We start from the raw sequence: 14,473 nt of genomic DNA, 5'->3' as shown, positions 1-14,473 counted from the left end.
TAATCTCGAGTCTCTTGCATCTCAATTAATCCTGGTTGTGTTTGATGCGACGCAGAGGAGGCACAGAAGACACTGGAGGAGTCCATGGCCATGTCGATTGATGAGCGCCAGGAGCTGGCACTGGAGCTATATCGTTCGCGTCACGGCGTCGGCACTGGCACCCTGAACAGCGTGGGCACCCTTCGCAGCGGCACCTTGGGCACTCTCGGCCGCAAGTCAACCAATCGGCCACCCACTAGTGCCCAATTGGGCAAAAGTCCCCCCAGGCCCTCGCCTGCCTCGGTGGCCTATCACAGTGACGAGGAGAGTCTGAAGTGCTACGACGAGAATCCCGATGACAGCAGCGTAACCGAGAAGCCATCCGAAGTGAGCAGCTCCGAGGCCTCGCAGGTAAGTGCTGATTGAGTGGAATCAATCGGGCTTAGGGCAGGCACTGATCCGAGCTTTTCCATTGCAGCACTCGGAGAGCGAGAATGAGAGCGTGCGCAGCGATCCGCATTCGTTCGTTAATCATTATGCCAATGTCAATGACTCGCTGCGACAGTCGTGGAAGAAGACCAAGCCGGTGCGCAACTACTCCAGCTACACTGACTCCGAGCCAGAGGGCAGCGCCGTAATGAGCCTCAATGGCGGCCAGATCATCGTCAATAACATGGCCCGATCGCGGGCTCCATTGCCCGGCTTCTCGTCATTTGTTTGACAATCAACTGAGTTCTAAGATCTAAGCAACAGCAGCAGCAACACCGTCATCAGGGAGACCTTTGTGTAAGCATGCCCCCAGAAGCGCACGGACATCGGAGATCGTCGTAGTTCCCCGACTGCAAGGAGACCGCAAGGAATTTTGCTTGCCTGTGTCTGTCAGTGTGTGCGTGTGACGTGGGGCGTGTGTGATGGGTGTTTAGCTGTTGCTTGTGCTACATGGACAATTCGTTGTAGTTATATTTTATCTATATACTATATACGTATAATTTATAGTTTCTAGTACGAGAGATCTGAGATTTATACAAGCATTTAGTTTTACAACAATGTTCCACTGACCCAGACCCAACTAATTTTAATATTAATTTTTTTTTTTTTATTTAGATATACATAGATTTTTTTGTTTTTAATGTGTTAGTTAACTTATTTGTTTGCTGTGCGTCCGTTGTCTGCCACGCCTACAGAACGAAAAACAAAAACTTTTTGTGATACGTGTGTTTTTTGCTCGGTTTCTGTTTGTTTTTTTTTTCTGACGACATTTTCAATGTGTTCAATGCATGAAGTGTGTGAATGATTGTGAATGATAAAAGTCCCTTAAGGCTTGCGTAATCTCATTAATTTTTAATATTTAACTATTTTACAAACTACGAAAGAAAAAAAAAAAAGTAAAGGAAAACCGAAAAGAAACCAAGAAATCGACAAGCTCGTGAATCGAAATCGAGGGAAAAAATAAATATTTATTGGCACAATTTTTTTTTTTTTTCATGGTAATGCCTTTGCCAGGAAGTGGAAAAGTGAGGGTATTCCGCAAAGGTAATTGCGACTGATGCAATCAGTTAGAGGTGAAGAAACGAAATACAAGAAAAAAAAAAAAAAAAACGAGAACAAAAATAATCGCAAAGAAATTGAATAAAAAGAAAGGAAGAGGAAGAGAAATTATAGCATATCCAAGAATATAAAATGTCTACGGTATTTTTTTTTTTTTTTTTATGTGTGTGTGTAGACGCTTTTGATGTACTTGAAATATCAATAGGTGTATGTGTGTGTGTTCAGAGACAACAAATATTAAATACTTATAGGCCATATTAATGCAGTTTGTAGCACGTAAGTTGCAAATGCAACAAAAAAATATAAAATAAAACTAAAGAAAATCAGAATGAAACATGACACACGAAGAAGTGGAAGGAGTAGGGGAAGCAGAGAAAAAAAGTATAATAAGAAAAAGCAGAAAGGGGAGAAGAAGCACATTAATCATTATACACTTCCCAAAAAAAAAAAAAAAAAAAAAAAAAAAAAAAAAAAAAATTAAAAAAATCAGAATAAAAACACACATACACACACACATTTTCTCAATTCACAAACGACGTCAATGTCTTGATCTAGGCACGAGATCAACAGTATATGCTTAAATACATACATATATACATAGACGTATGAATTTATCTTTGTATCTGTTTGGCATATATCGTATACGCTCGTATACGACGGGGGGTAGGGGAGGGAGGTAGGTAGGGACAGGGGCAAATCTGGGACAGTATATATCCAGTATGTGCGCGCGCAAAACTAAGCATAGATAATGAAATCTAGAATGTAACATTTTAATTGTTAAAATAAAAACACAGAAAGCAGAATTCAATTTGTATATGTCGTAAGCAACAACAATTTACATGTATAACATATATATATATACATATATATGCATGCTCTATATGTATGTGTATATATCTACAACTTAAATGACTGATTATATATTTTTCTCTTGATTGTATTCTACTACTTACACATATATGCATATATACATGCATGTATATACATTTATTATATGTAAAACAAAAACGATTCTATTATTATGATTATTGTAATATTATTATAATTACTATTATTATTATTATTATTATTATTATTTTGGACTTTTATAATGTGTATACTTTAGATCCGTGTGTGGATATAATTTCTTACGAATATGTTTATTAATTATGTAATGCGAATGCCTGCGGTTTATTTTAAGGACTTTACTTATATGTACTCCTAAGACTCGATGCACAATTTCATCTAGATATGTATGTAACTCTAATTGTTAATTGGTCAGCAAAGCAAAGCAAAACAAACACAAAATCGAAATCAACAAAAACAGAAACAAAACAAAACAAAACAAAAACTAAAACAAAATATGAAATGAACAAATATTCAATTAACTAAGAGTACTTCATGTACCACATATATATTGATGTGTATGAACTAAGGCATTAAACCGATTGGAATGAGATCGCATATCGCATTTCGGATTCGCAGTCGCAGTCGGAGTCGGAGTCGGAGTCATTGCAGTGCGAAAGCGAAAGCGTTAAGCGAGTAGCGAGTGGCACGTGGCAAGTGGCAAGAAGTATGCAGCGAGAAGCTGAGGAAGTTAGTTGAAATCGCGCAGCAAGCGCTAAGTATTAGCCCATATTTATGTGTAAATGTAATTGACGAATCATTTGATCCAATAAAAGCAAAACATAAGTGTACAAAAAAATAAAAATCAAAACCAAACGACTTTTTAATATCATATAAAAATTTCAGCTTTTCTAGTTTAGTTTAGTTCCACTAGACCGAATAGTTGGAACTTGGTCAAATCAATTTTGAACTTTACTTTATCTCTATTTTTCAGAATTAATGGATTCTATTTAGTTTATACTTTTTATAATTATACTCATTCACGAAAGTGAATCAGTATATTGGTTTTGTGCAATGTCCGTCTTGCTGTCCGTCCGTCTGTCCGTCTGTCCGTCCGTCCGTCTGTCCGTCTGTCCGTCTGTCCGTCTGTCCGTATGAACGCAATCTATTTCGGCGCTATTGAAGCTAGAGACTTGAAATTTGGAACACATACTCGTGTATATCTCCGATTTATAAAGTGTTAAAATTTTCCCGATCCGCCCACTAGGGGCGTGGCAAATCGGAAAATGCATTTTCCGATATACCAGAATTCATGTCTGTTGAAGAGCTAGAAAGCTGAAACTTGGTATGTAGGTCCGCGTTGACCACCCAAGATCACGAGCTATGGCGGATATATCTACGCCCATTGGGGGCGTGGCAAATCGGATAAAGCTGTATCTCCTAAAGTTGTAAACCTAGAATGCTGAAATTTTGCACGTCAGCTATGGGTATGATTCTATAAAGTCTGAAGATAAATTATAAGTCTACACCCGTTGGGGGCGTGGCAAATCGGACCTGAAGATATAGTGATTTTTTAAATTCTCCTATATTTTGGACACTGTTGATGGCAGAGACCTCAAATTTAGTATATATACTCGGACTGATCACCCAAGACCAAAAAGTTTTGTCAGATATATGTCCGCCCACAGGGGGCGTGACAAACCGCAAAAGTTTATATCTCCTAAAGTATAATAGCTAGAAGCTTCAAATTTGGATAGTTGAATTACTGGTAGCCTCCTCTATCGATTCCCCAAAAATAATTTTTACGCGTCTTTAGGGGCGTGGCATATCGAAAAATACCCTGTAATTTTCACATTTTTTTAGGGTAAGCATTCAAACTTTGCAGTTAGGGTAACGTTATCTCTTTCTAAAAACTGACCAAAAATGAGGTGTCTACGCCCAGTTGGGGCGTGGCAAATCGGAAAAACCTGTATATTCTACTTTATTAGAACGAAACTTAACTACTAAATTGTTGATGGGATGTGAATGAGTATTCCGCAGTCGGTAACGCCCGACTGCAACGTTCTTACTTGTTTTTAGATGATTTTCTTTGAAAAGCAAATTTGACTTACTTGAATCCCGTGAATTAGCTTCAAGTGTTTTCTTTTTTTTCAGCCAGAGTCCGATTCAGTCTTGCCTGCTCTAAATGTATATTTTAAGCTTTTCTTATAAATATATAAATATATAAATAGAATATGTATTAGCCTTTGTAATGTATATTTGTATACATTTAAAAGCGATTCAAGCGTGAGGCTCTTCAACCCGCCATTTGGTTGCCCTTGGCTAATAAGGACGTCGGAAGCTCCCACACAATTAGCCCTCTTCACACCTTAGGAATAACGAACTTAATGCGCAATTTTCCGAATCACTTAAGGCTTTCATGTCGTCGCCGTCTAGGTCAACGCACCCGACTCCTGCGGCATTGACGTCATCAGATTTGCGACTGCTGCTGCTGCTGCTTGGCTATCATTTTAAATTATGCAAAATTTAAAACTAACAAAAAGCAAATGAGAACACAATTAAATTAAAAGTAATTTCAGTAGGCAATGCCTGACTAGCAGATACCCCGCATAGAGCTGGTAGATGCCAAAGAGAGAGATAGGGAAAGAGACTGACAGAGATAGTAACAAAAGTATTCATCGGTATTTTATTTTAAAATCTGTTGCCAAGTATTGCGCCCTTCTCTGAGATTCTCATAAGTTCAAGTATATAATCAAACACTCGGCCAGCTGCAATTCATTTAGTGATATTTTATTAGGAAGAAAAAAAATTGGTTCCAAGGCAAAGGATTTAGTTCAGTGGGGAAGAATGCCAAACTGTCGCTGGAACTGGCCACCCGAGAGCGTTGTACAAATCAGTCTAGGCGTTGCTAATACTATGGTGGGCGTGGCCGGGGCAGGGCTAGACCACACTGTTGGACTCAACGGTGCTGGGCGTGGTGTGCTGCGGCTCGAGTGCCACTTTTGTGGTAAGCGCAACGCCGACGGCGACGTCAGCCTCTTCCGCCTCTGCGGACGCATCAGACTCCTCGTCCTCCTCCTCCGCCTCGTCCCCCAAGTCAGCCTCGTCGTTGTCAATGTGGCGCGCCTGCAGGGCGACAATATTGCGTTCCGCGGACATTGCATCTGCGGCTCCGAGCGGCGCCGCCGCGACAGGACCGCTGCTAATGGACACGCCCGTTGGCCGATCCCGATCGGAGCTGGTGGCGCCATTCAGACCCATGCCCGACAGACCGGACATGCTGGACATGCTGGACATGCTTGGCATGCTGACTGGACACATGCAAGGCACGAACTGGATGCGGTTGCCGCCCTTCTCCGAGAACGCGTTCTGCGGCTGGTAGTTGAAGTAATCCGGATACGGATATTGCGGACGCGCATTATACAAATTGTTCACGCGACGGCTGTAGGTCGGATACTCCGCATTGTAGGCAGCGTAGCGCAGCGATGAGGACGAGCCCTCGGTGCTGCTGCTGGGCGGTGGTGCGCTCGTGGTGCTGCTGGTCGTCGTGGTGGTTGTTGTCGTCGTCGTCGTCGGTGCCGGCGTCGTTGTTGTTGTCGTCGTTGTGGTGGGCGCGGGCGTTGTGCTGGGCACCGCGCTGCTGGCACTGGCCAGAGCGGGCGGCGTTATGTCCGTCTTGAAGACACCGGCACCACCAGCACCAGCACCAGCACCAGCACCACCAGCAACATCATGGCGTCGAGCAGCCGCGTAGCTGGTCACCTGGGCATAGGGGTCATAGTGCCGCCCCGCGAGCAGTGGCGTCTGTGCCGCGCCAAAGCCGAACAGCGGCACCCCGAACGCACCGCCCGTCAGCGGCTGGTAGGTGTAGGTGCGAAAGTAGGTGAGTGGTATCTGCTGCAGCACCTGACTCCGCGGCGTTTCCCTGCGAACAAAGAAGCAAGCCATTCATTATCAACTGCTAGCTGCCCATTCCCCAGCGTCCGGCTGACTTACGTTGTCGGCTTGGGCCACCAGAAGCCGCTCGTGGGCAAAGGCAGCGCACTTAGGCCAACGATGAGCTGCAAGCACAGGGCAAAGAATAGCTATTATGTCTTTCATGGATTATTAGGTATCGTTAGTAAATATGACGATTCATTGCTATTCTGTCTTTTATTAGCTATTATCGTCTCGTTAGTAAGTAAACTATATCGAAATTGTCTTCATCATTATTTGTTGACTGCATTTACTTGTACTGAAATGCTTTGATTGCGAAGCCCTTTGGTCAGAATGTGAGACTGTATTTATATACCTAGCAAGGATTTTCAATGGCCTAGATAATATATGTTAAACTAAAGATTGGCTTATTTATTACCTTATTTTATTTTTAATTCTTATATTGTATCAATAAAGAAAAACACTCAACTAAAATATTTAAAATAAAATTCATATATTGTGCTTTAGTTTATTTTTAACCAAAAGACATTTGTAAGCATATGTATATTTACTTAAAAAAAAAAAATAAGCTCTGAATTTTTCTCTATTGAAAATTTGGTAAAAAAAAATAAATAAAAAAAAAAAAAAAAAATTTGCGCAACTTGTAAATATATTTGGTTTATTTTTAAACGTATTATTTATTATATTCATTTTCATGTTCTTAATTTTTTATATTTTGTCATTCAAGTTGTATTCTATATATTTGATAAGCATAATTATAGTATTAAAATATTATATATAATATAATATTAAAAAATTGTCCAATATAGTATATTTTTTTGTGTAATAATTAATTTATATAGTTTATATATTATAATTATTATTATTTTTAAAATATTTTTTTTACAATCAGAATGTTTTTTATTTAAGATTATATTTATATGTATTTTTAAAATCATTATTTAATTTTACTTTTTATAATATTTATTGTATTACTGATTTGAAAAAAAATAAAATAAAAAAATAAAAAAAAATGTTTGCTAGGACATTATCGCATTATTAATTCAAGCAATGCTTCAATTGTATTGTAATTTATTTATAAGTATTCATTATATATTTATATTATATGTATTATAATTTATTTATTAGTATTTATAAATATTTTGCATTATAATTTATTTTATTTTTTAAATTTTTATATTTTAATTTTAATTTTCCATATTTTTTGCATTCAAAAAATTATGTTTTAATTTTTAATCATTTGCTTTTTGTTTTTGGTATTCCCGTTTTGTTTTTATTTTTGTTTTTTTTTATTTATTTATTTATTTATTTTTTGTTTTATACATGAATTTTTATTTAATATAAAAATTATTTTAATTTTTAGTACTTTTGTTATTATATTAACTGTTTTAACTTGAAGATGGACTTTATTATTGTTTATAATTACATTCAAATATATCTATATATTATTTAATTATTATATTTTAAATATCATTATTTTTATTGTTATCATTAATTTTTGTATTATTATTATTATTATATTTTGTGATTTTTGTTTTTGAATGTTTGTTCTTCACATACCACAAGATATTGCCACATTCTCGTTAGATTTGTACTCAATTGGCGCGATTGGATTTATATTTATTATTTTTTGTTTGCTTCCTGTCTGATAATCCTGCACAGGCTGGCGATATCACAAAACACCGTTAAAAAAAAAAAGCAGAGGCAGAGTGAATAGAATCGAGGCGAAGCGCGAGAGGGTTCGTACGCGTGCGCAGCTGCATTTGCTCTAAACCCAAAGCCAGTTGGAGGCCGAGCTTTTATATTGTGGATGCCGCAAGCTGGGAGCCAACGCGAGAGCCGAGGCTGCGGCTTGGGTTACTGGCGGCTGCATCCATTTCCATTTTCATTTCCATTTCCACATTTCCCCACATTTCCAGCTGCCCGCGAGCTGCATGCGTCAGACATGGGATCGCTGGACGGGCGGGGGGGAGGCGGTCACACGGCATGCGTCTTGTTGCCGTTTACCTTTTGTTTTTGTGGCACGCTGCACTGTGGCAAGGCAGCTAGCAGCTAGCAGCGACTGCGACTGCGGCGCTGCCGAGCGCGAGAAAATTAATTGCAGGCTTGGAAAGAACTGAAAAGTCGTATAGAAGAGCGAAAAATAAGTCGGGAAATCAATAATAATAATGAACGTGCCGTGCCATAAGAATAGAAAGCCCAATCATTGACAAAATGATTGAATGAATGACGTCGCGTCGGCCCTGAGGCAGGGGCGCGGCACAGGGGACGGGGGGCGGGACTGTTGCCCCGCCACAGGCCATTGAATTAGCCATAAATATTTGTAGATGACTATTTTTTCGGTTTTATTTGTATATCGATTTTCTGTTCATTTTGTTGTTGTTGTTTCTTTTTATTTCTTTATTTTTCAGCTTTTCACACATCGAAATTTGATTTTCTTTTGATGCTGGAATTTGGGTCACACAACATTTCCATCTGCCGCTGGAAGACTCGTGATTGTTTTTGCACGCTGCAGATGCTCTGCCAGAGGCCTCAGCTCTTCCAGCTCCCCAATTCTCGTCCCCCATCGGGCTCTTCTTATGCAATGCTCGAGCAGAACAATTGGCTCCAAGGCATTGGAATCGAGTGGTTCGATCATTAAATCTGCATTTTATGACAACTTTCTAGCCGAAACTTTGCCCACAAATGCCTCGTCTTTGTGTCTCTTGGAATTTATTGCCATTTTTTATGGATGCTAAACCCTTTCAGAGTCTTATACGACCCGCCCGAAAGAACAGGCAAAGAAGCTGAAGAAAAAGCAGATGATGAGTCCAGGAGGTTATTGAGGTGTTAATGGAGCACAGTTTTAATGACACCGCTGAGCAGCTCATGAGCCGTTAAGACGCGAAATGCTGGGGTCAAATGTCGAGATCAGTCCATCAGGTGATCATGACGCGATCGATTGAGAATAGCTTGAAAGAACGGCAAAGTGCCGTGTAATGAGCTTTTCTTGTGATGAACGTTTATGCCTAAGAGATAGATAGAGAGAGAGAGAGAGAGAGAGAGAGTAGGAGAGGTCCGATTGTCAACATGTTAAATGATCGAATGATCAAGGATTATAAAATGTTTCAATTTGAATGCAGCAAGGCGCAAGGAAATAAATGAAGATCAGTAAATCAATTTACGATCATTTGTCATGGAACCATTCTCGGCTAAGAATATTTTCACGAGTGTCGAAAGTAGTGCAAGAACTATATCAAAAACTGAATTCATTTATGTAAAGCAAAGCCCACAAACGAAAGCAAATCATGACATGATCAGTTAAGAAGATCATGAATTTATTTCGAAAAACATTGTGATCAAATATTGTAACTTTAAAATCATAGAAACAGAGAGAGAGAGAGAGAGAGAGAGAGAGAAAGAGATTAAGAATCAGTTTCTACCAAGCAAAGTGCAGAATGGTAATAAAACAGGACTTAAGATCAACAGATCAAGTAACGATCCTTTATTTCTATTAAAAAAAAACTTAATATTAAAAATAAATATTATAGATAAAAAAAAAAATAGTTTCTCTATTATACAATAATAATGAAGATCACATCAGATAATACTGGCAGGCGTAGGTGGCATCCTGCTAGCGAGGCGGATTCTGCACGTACTTGGATGTGTAATACTTGACCTGATCCTTGCCCTGGTCATTGCGATGGCGCCCTTTGTATCTGTAAATATGGGAGACAGTCAGATGAACCGGCTGGAGTAGCTCGTGCAGCTCACTCACCGCGAGTTCAGAATGAACCAGGTGTTGTCCTCGTGGTCCAGGCAGCCGGAGCCGGAGCCGGAGTCGGAGCAGTCGAGCTCCATGCCAGACGTTCTCTGGGGCTTGGGACTGCGCAGCAGCTTGCCCAGCGTGTAGACTGGGAAGGCAAAGTACTCGCGCTTCAGGGCGTAGCGGGAGCTCTGCCGCTGCAGCGGCGGCGCCTCCGTGGTGCTGGCCAGCGAGTCGTAGGGTGCCTCCATGCTCTCGTCCACGTAGACGATCTGGAAGGAAGAAGGCGAACTACCGGCGCCGCTGACGGTGCTGGTGCGCGTCTCCTCGAGCAGTGCCGCCTCCGAGGGCACGGCCAGCTCCAGCTCCTGGCTGACGGGATCTTCAATCTCAGCCTCCAGCTGCTCGAGCTGCTCGAGCTGCTCGAGCTGCTGTTGCTCCGGCGGCGCAGTGAGCGTGCTATCGGTGGTTGCCACCACGTAGTGGCGATGATTGTCTGGCGGCTCAAGTGGGCGCGAGCTGCGCAGCTTTGGCTGCCACTGCACCACCTCCTGGGGCGAGCGATAGGCGTTGTACTGCTTCGCCTTCTTGGCCTTCCTCTTGTGCTTGCTGCGCGGCAGCTGCGTCTCGTAGGGCGTCGGCATGGGCGTGGTCGGTGCGAGTGGCTCCGCGGCGGTTGCAGTGCCCGGGCCGGTAGCTGGCGCGGATGCTGGCGTCGGATCAGTTGGGTATGTCTCTCTGCTGCTGACTGCAGCTCCCGTGCCTGCTGCGGTGGCTGCCACTCCTGTGGTGGAGGTGGTGCTGGTGCTGCTGTTGGTGGCTGTGGCTGTGGCCATTGTCAGCGGTGGCATGGTGATGGCCTCGTGCGCATAGAAGGGAATCAGCGTCAGGTTGAGCAGCTCCCGCTGGCCAGGCAGTCGCAGGCGCTCCACAATGGGCTTCGGCCGGAACATGGGCGTCGAGGGCGGGTAGAGCACCTGCCCGGGCACCGGCTCCTGCATGGGGTAGCGCTGCGCGCTCAGCATCGTGTTGAGCAGCAGCTCCCCGCGGGTGCCATTGTAGACGAAGATCGGGTAGCTGGCGGTGGGCAGGGCGTTGTCCCCGGGCGCGCTGTCGAAAATGGGCAGCGACTGCGGCTGGCGGCGTCGCTGCGCCGGCTTCGGCTTCGGCTTCGGCTTCGGCCGGGTGGTGGTTTGGCCCAGCTGCTGCACGTAGTGGCTCGGCAGCTGGACGCGATGCGGCAGCACATAGTGGCGCTGCTCCAGCGAGGGTGTGGCCAGCGGCGGCGCCACCAGGCGCTCCACCTCCTCGTCCGAGTCGGGCCGGACGCGTATTGTGATCGCTGTGGGCAGATGCTGGCGCTGCTGTCGTCGCTGGACTCGCTGGGCTCGCTGGGCGCGCTGGGCGCGTCGCATTATTGTGGCGCGCGTGCTGGTGGCATAGTCCGAGTCCTGCCTGGCCTGGCGCCTCATCAGCTCGTCCTCGAGTATCCAGAGCGGCCGCTGCGCCGCGTCCAAGTAGCTGTGGGCCAGCGCGTAGGGCGTGCGCGCCGGCGTCCACGCCCAGTTGCCGGGCAGGGCGCTCAGCAGGCGCAGCAGCGCCAAAGTCCAACTGCTCAGCGCCTCCATTTGGGTGTGCGTCTTCCAATTAAATGGCCAAGAGGGCAGCCCCAGCTGCAGTCTTTATATGCGCCAACGGCTCGCCGAGTGCTTTCGCTCGAGGGCTTTGCAAATAATCGTGCGACTTGTTTTCGGCGGGTCAGCGCAGTTCAGTGGGTTGTGCCACATCAAGTCCGCTCGAGTGGCCCGAGTGGTTCTAGGCCATATTTACGCCGCACTCAACATTGTCGCATGGCCAAGTTCAACAAAGCTGAACTTGTTTCATTGCAGATCTTCTATGGGAGCTAGGCCCTCAGTTTGCCCCCTTGCCCCCGCCCCGTGCAGCTTTAAGTGGATAATCAGTCGAAAGTCGAAAGCCTAATGGCAATCGAGTCTTAAATCGAAAATTTCACCCATTTTCCACTATTGTGCGTGAAATTGGGCCTAAACTCGTTTCACGGCCCACTAAGGGTCGGCTTCGAATAGATTGGATTGGATACCAATTTCCTAGCTAATCTTCAAGGTTCTGTTCTGATGGCTGCTAATGGCGTCTCTACTAGCCGCAGACTGCAGCTGTTGCCCCAGTCTGGCCAAAATAGTGGACAGCAAAGAGGGCGTGGGGGAGGCAGGAGGCAGGAGGCAGGGGGTGAGGAAAGTCTTCCATATGGACAGCTGTCAAAACGGACATTAATCAAAACACTCTAACTGATTTGGTCTCTGGCGTTACGGAATGCTTCGACATGCAACAATATTTTGGATGCATCGCTTGACGTTCGTCGATCAAAACATGGCAGCCGATTCTGATGGGAATCCAGCTATGTTTAGGCCAACAAAGTCTCTGTGTGTGTGCGCATGTGTGTGTGTGTGCGTGTGTGCTTAGTTCTGGGTCTTTTGTTTCACATGTGGGGCTCTACGGCTCTACATGTGTTTCTAGTGCACGGTGTTTGGAAAAACAATTTGGGCAACCTACAAGTATTTCCCAAGCAAGAACGAGAACGAGAACGAGAACAAGAACGAGGGCATGAACGAGAGCGAGAGCGAGAGCGAGAGCGAGAGAGGGTGGCCGAGAAAACTGACAAACTGAACATGACCACAGCCGAGTGGAACAAGTGGAACGGCCCCGCCAAAATGGGGTTAATAGCCTTTGACAGGCAATTGGATGGACCGCGGGCGGTGCGGTGCGGTGCAGTGCGGTGCGGCAATCGTGAGTTCTCACTTTTGGCAGGGGCTAAGAAAATGGAAAATGAGTATGGAAAAATGATTTATTAGCCTGTATCTGTGGCTTTGATCGATCAATCGGCGCTATCTGCTGGTGCCTGCTCTTGTTCTCCATTCCATTATATGCCTGTTCCGCCAGCTAATTACAAAAATAAAATCATTTTCCCCGATTGCCTGAGATCTCAGATCTCAGACCTCAGAAGTCCGACTGCAGCGACGGCTGTGTGAACGGATTGAGAACGATTTTCAAAGTATATCCATTCATTCATATCGATTATTAAGTGCTACGTTTAGGTGGTAATTTATGGCTGCGATATTATATCATTTCGTTTGGGATCTCTCTCTCTCTCTCTCTCTTTCCCTGTCTCTCGGCCGATCTCTCCTTCTCTCTGGCTGTCTGATCCAATTGCGTGACTTTACAGCATAATTAGATTGAATTGGAGGGCATTTGCCAGGGCCTTATGAGCTTTTAATGGTCTCTAATGCATTTTAAATTCGCTTAAGCGCATTGATACTATTATCCAATGCTCCGATGTATCGGCTAGGGGAACTTCTCTCTTCTTTTCTGAAATTCCACACTAACTCTTCGAGCTATCGCACACGCTAACTCGTGCCCATAATTAACAGCTAGAAATATTTGGACAGACTTAAGACAAACGCCAGCACACACACACACACAGACACATACACAAGAGAGGAATGTTGGACTGGCATGTAAATCATAGGGTATCTTGGGTAGCGGGGGCTCAGTCAAGCGCATCGCATTTTTGACACCAACAATTTGTTCCGTCAATTTGTTATAGAATGCATTTTATGCAAATGAAATCTGTCCTCAATCTATCTCACAGAAACTTCACTTAGCGACCTGTGTGTGTGTGTGTGTGTGTGTGTGTGTGGGTTTACCTGTGCGTCATATTTTGTGGCATTCTTCTTCTTCTGGCTGTGCTGCGTGGCATCAACTGATTGATGCGCCGCATAGAGCGCACTATGAATAATAAACAATAAACTAATCAAGAGCCAAAGCGAAGATCACCAGATGCATCTGTCAGATACACTTGCGACCTGACAGATACAGATACAGATAGAGATACAGATACAAATGCCGATGCACAGACAGCTTAAGCTAAAGACACGAGACAAGAGACAAAATGTCAAATGATTCGTTTGTCTTATGTCTTATATCGTAAGTGTGGACACAATCGTATGTAAAGAGATAAATACATGAACAAATACATATATGTATGTGTGTATGGACACTCATTTGACGTGGGTTGGCTGGGAATGCCGCCTAATGACATTTGCCAGAGAGCTAAGCTATCTAATGGTCAGGTGTGAAATCTCCAGATGTTTCAGATATCTAGAAAACTAACAAGAAGTAAAATTCCCTTTGTGGATCGTATGCAAGGAGTTAAATACATATCTAGATGGAATTTGATATTTTGATATTATTAAGCATACTTTTATTAATTTTTAGCCGATAAAGCTTAACAATTTGAAGAGTTTTAGATTTGAACTTTGGATCATAAAACTTGTATTCTTAATGTTTGAACTTACGGTTTCATAAATAGCAATGCATTAGATAAAAATGAGATAGAGACACACAGAGAGAGAGAGAGAGAGAGAG

At 43.4% G+C, this 14,473-nt stretch overlaps 3 protein-coding genes across 24 annotated transcripts in view; 1 reads left to right on the top strand and 2 right to left on the bottom strand.

The window, feature by feature from the left end:
* The window catches only part of sdk (sidekick cell adhesion molecule), a 113,317-nt gene extending 111,292 nt beyond the window's left edge, over nucleotides 1–2,025 (top strand). For all 21 annotated transcript variants that reach the window (XM_089475616.1, XM_089475633.1, XM_089475629.1 and 18 more), the window contains 2 exons: nucleotides 56–390; nucleotides 458–2,025. In XM_089475616.1, the coding sequence (XP_089331742.1) occupies nucleotides 56–390; nucleotides 458–700 (578 nt within the window). In that variant the 3' untranslated portion in view covers nucleotides 701–2,025. The remainder of the gene's footprint in view (nucleotides 1–55; nucleotides 391–457) is intronic.
* A 3,096-nt stretch (nucleotides 2,026–5,121) lies between these two features.
* On the bottom strand, nucleotides 5,122–8,050 carry LOC108618110 (uncharacterized). Its single transcript, XM_018014015.2, has 3 exons — nucleotides 7,849–8,050; nucleotides 6,349–6,413; nucleotides 5,122–6,277 (listed from the first exon to the last, which is right to left on the bottom strand). Exons 1-3 carry the CDS (start codon nucleotides 7,864–7,866, stop codon nucleotides 5,293–5,295), a joined length of 1,068 nt encoding a protein of 355 aa, XP_017869504.1. The 5' UTR covers nucleotides 7,867–8,050; the 3' UTR covers nucleotides 5,122–5,292.
* A 1,612-nt stretch (nucleotides 8,051–9,662) lies between these two features.
* LOC108618109 (uncharacterized) lies at nucleotides 9,663–13,765 on the bottom strand. Of its 2 annotated transcripts, XM_089473764.1 has the most exons (2): nucleotides 10,046–13,765; nucleotides 9,663–9,986 (listed from the first exon to the last, which is right to left on the bottom strand). In XM_089473764.1, the coding sequence occupies exons 1-2, from the start codon at nucleotides 11,659–11,661 to the stop codon at nucleotides 9,902–9,904; spliced, it is 1,701 nt and encodes a 566-aa protein (XP_089329890.1). In that variant the 5' UTR covers nucleotides 11,662–13,765; the 3' UTR covers nucleotides 9,663–9,901. The 2 variants fall into 2 exon arrangements, with proteins under 2 accessions (XP_089329890.1, XP_089329891.1); XM_089473765.1 differs by lacking the exon at nucleotides 9,663–9,986 and having other exon boundaries at nucleotides 10,042–13,765.
* Nucleotides 13,766–14,473: the final 708 nt, after the last annotated feature.

The sequence above is a fragment of the Drosophila arizonae genome, chromosome X, assembly GCF_054131065.1.
Source record: "Drosophila arizonae isolate 15081-1271.41 chromosome X, UAZ_ARI_1.0, whole genome shotgun sequence".
Lineage (NCBI taxonomy): Eukaryota > Metazoa > Arthropoda > Insecta > Diptera > Drosophilidae > Drosophila > Drosophila arizonae.
This window is presented reverse-complemented; position numbering and strand designations above follow the sequence as displayed.

What these genes read in the sequence shown, in the direction of transcription:
- LOC108618110 (XM_018014015.2), bottom strand. An exon ending in TGGTGGCCCAAGCCGACAAC is followed by an intron (nt 6,278 to 6,348) that starts GTAAGTCAGCCG and finishes CTTTGTTCGCAG; the next exon opens with GGAAACGCCGCGGAGTCAGG.
- LOC108618109 (XM_089473764.1), bottom strand. Translation starts at nt 11,661, where the DNA reads ATGGAGGCGCTGAGCAGTTGGACTTTGGCGCTGCTGCGCCTGCTGAGC. An exon ending in TGGTTCATTCTGAACTCGCG is followed by an intron (nt 9,987 to 10,045) that starts GTGAGTGAGCTG and finishes CCATATTTACAG; the next exon opens with ATACAAAGGGCGCCATCGCA.